The sequence below is a fragment of the Myotis daubentonii genome, chromosome 7 (genome assembly GCF_963259705.1).
Source record: "Myotis daubentonii chromosome 7, mMyoDau2.1, whole genome shotgun sequence".
In the NCBI taxonomy this organism is placed as follows: Eukaryota; Metazoa; Chordata; class Mammalia; order Chiroptera; family Vespertilionidae; genus Myotis; species Myotis daubentonii.
Window position 1 is genome coordinate 20922871 of NC_081846.1, and position 1389 is coordinate 20924259.

The 1389-nt window shown below is 43.3% G+C and overlaps 1 protein-coding gene across 1 annotated transcript; it reads right to left on the minus strand.

Annotated features, from left to right (window-relative positions):
* Positions 1–733: 733 nt before the first annotated feature.
* TNP1 (transition protein 1) lies at positions 734–1078 on the minus strand. The gene is made up of 2 exons (XM_059702464.1): positions 940–1078; positions 734–762 (listed from the first exon to the last, which is right to left on the minus strand). Exons 1-2 carry the CDS (start codon positions 1076–1078, stop codon positions 734–736), a joined length of 168 nt encoding a protein of 55 aa, XP_059558447.1.
* Between the last annotated feature and the right edge of the window lie 311 nt (positions 1079–1389).

Genomic DNA, 1389 nt, shown 5'->3' on the forward strand with positions numbered 1-1389 from the left:
TTCCTGGCTGGACCATATCAGAACCCAAGATCAAGGTAAAGTGACAGTTTGTTTTCCCTGCCAGTTTTTTTTCTCTCCTGCCAATGATCAACATAGGTCCATCTAGAATAAAGGTAATTGCTACTTCCAGACATGATGTCAATTTATGACCATCACACCATCTGGCTTGAACCTCCCAGGCAATATCCCCAACTTTAGCTTTGTCCATTTCAAGCCCAACATAGCTAAACTTGCATTTTCTACCTCTGACACATGCCTTTAGCTGAACATGTGGTTTGATGTCCCTCCTTGACTCATTATTGGCGCTCTGATAAAGGTATTTGGGGAGAGAGACAGCATATTGAGACCAAGACCCAAGTTGGGGCACATGGGAAGGAAGACAGGACAAATTGCTTTGATATTTCCCAAGTTATGTTTACTGGTTTCATACCAGCCAATTATTCCAAGTCTGCCTAGCTCAGAAACCCTTTTTCAACCAAAGATAAAAATACCTTTTTCAACTAAAGATCAAAATAAACATACTTTTCAGTTTTCAACATTTTATTGAGATGTTGGGGAGAAATAGCCAACATTATACATTCCTCATTTCAATCACGATTGGTATTTTACCCATAGGATAGGTTCTGTGGCTTTGATCTAAACTTCAGGTCTTTTTGGCAATCCCCCTTCTGTTGTCCTCTTGTTGCTGCCTGGTGTTGTTTGAAGTCCACCAGGGCAGAGCCCACTAGTGGAGTCACACGTGGGAGCGGTAATTGCGATTGGCTGTTGGGGAAGGACACGTTTGCAACAGGGACACCAGTTAGAACATACCCATTCATACTGTTCCTGCCCCAAAATGAATTTAAATGGAAATGAAATTCTTAGGCTGAGATTTCAGGGTCCTAGGAGAGCTAACTTCAAGTTCCCCTATGTTCCACTGTGTACTCATCCCTCACTCACCATCATCGCCTCGTTTCCTATTCTTCAGGCTGCCCTTCCGGTATTTTCTTTTGCCGCCACCTCTCTTCACTCCCTTGTGAGGAGATCTGTTCTTGCTCCTTCTCATGCCATGACTCTTTAATTTGCGGCTGGTCGACATTGTAATTTCTGCAAAAATGAGGAGCTTTGCAGAGCCAGGAGGCGGCGAGTCTGGGTATTTAAGGCCTTAGCCATTGTGATTGTAAAGGGGTGTGGCTTAGTAGGTGGGCGGGGCTCCATTGTGCTGTCACTAGCCTTTGTTACACTTAGGTCATCATATATGAGAAATAAAGTGGCCCCTCTTAATGCAGCTCAAATTTTGAGGTCCTTTTTATGTTAATAAAGCCTTCTAGACAGGTGTTATTGAACAACTAAATTCCTGTCCTAAGCTGGGCTTCTGGGAAGTGCAAGAGCCATTAATATAGGTATCTC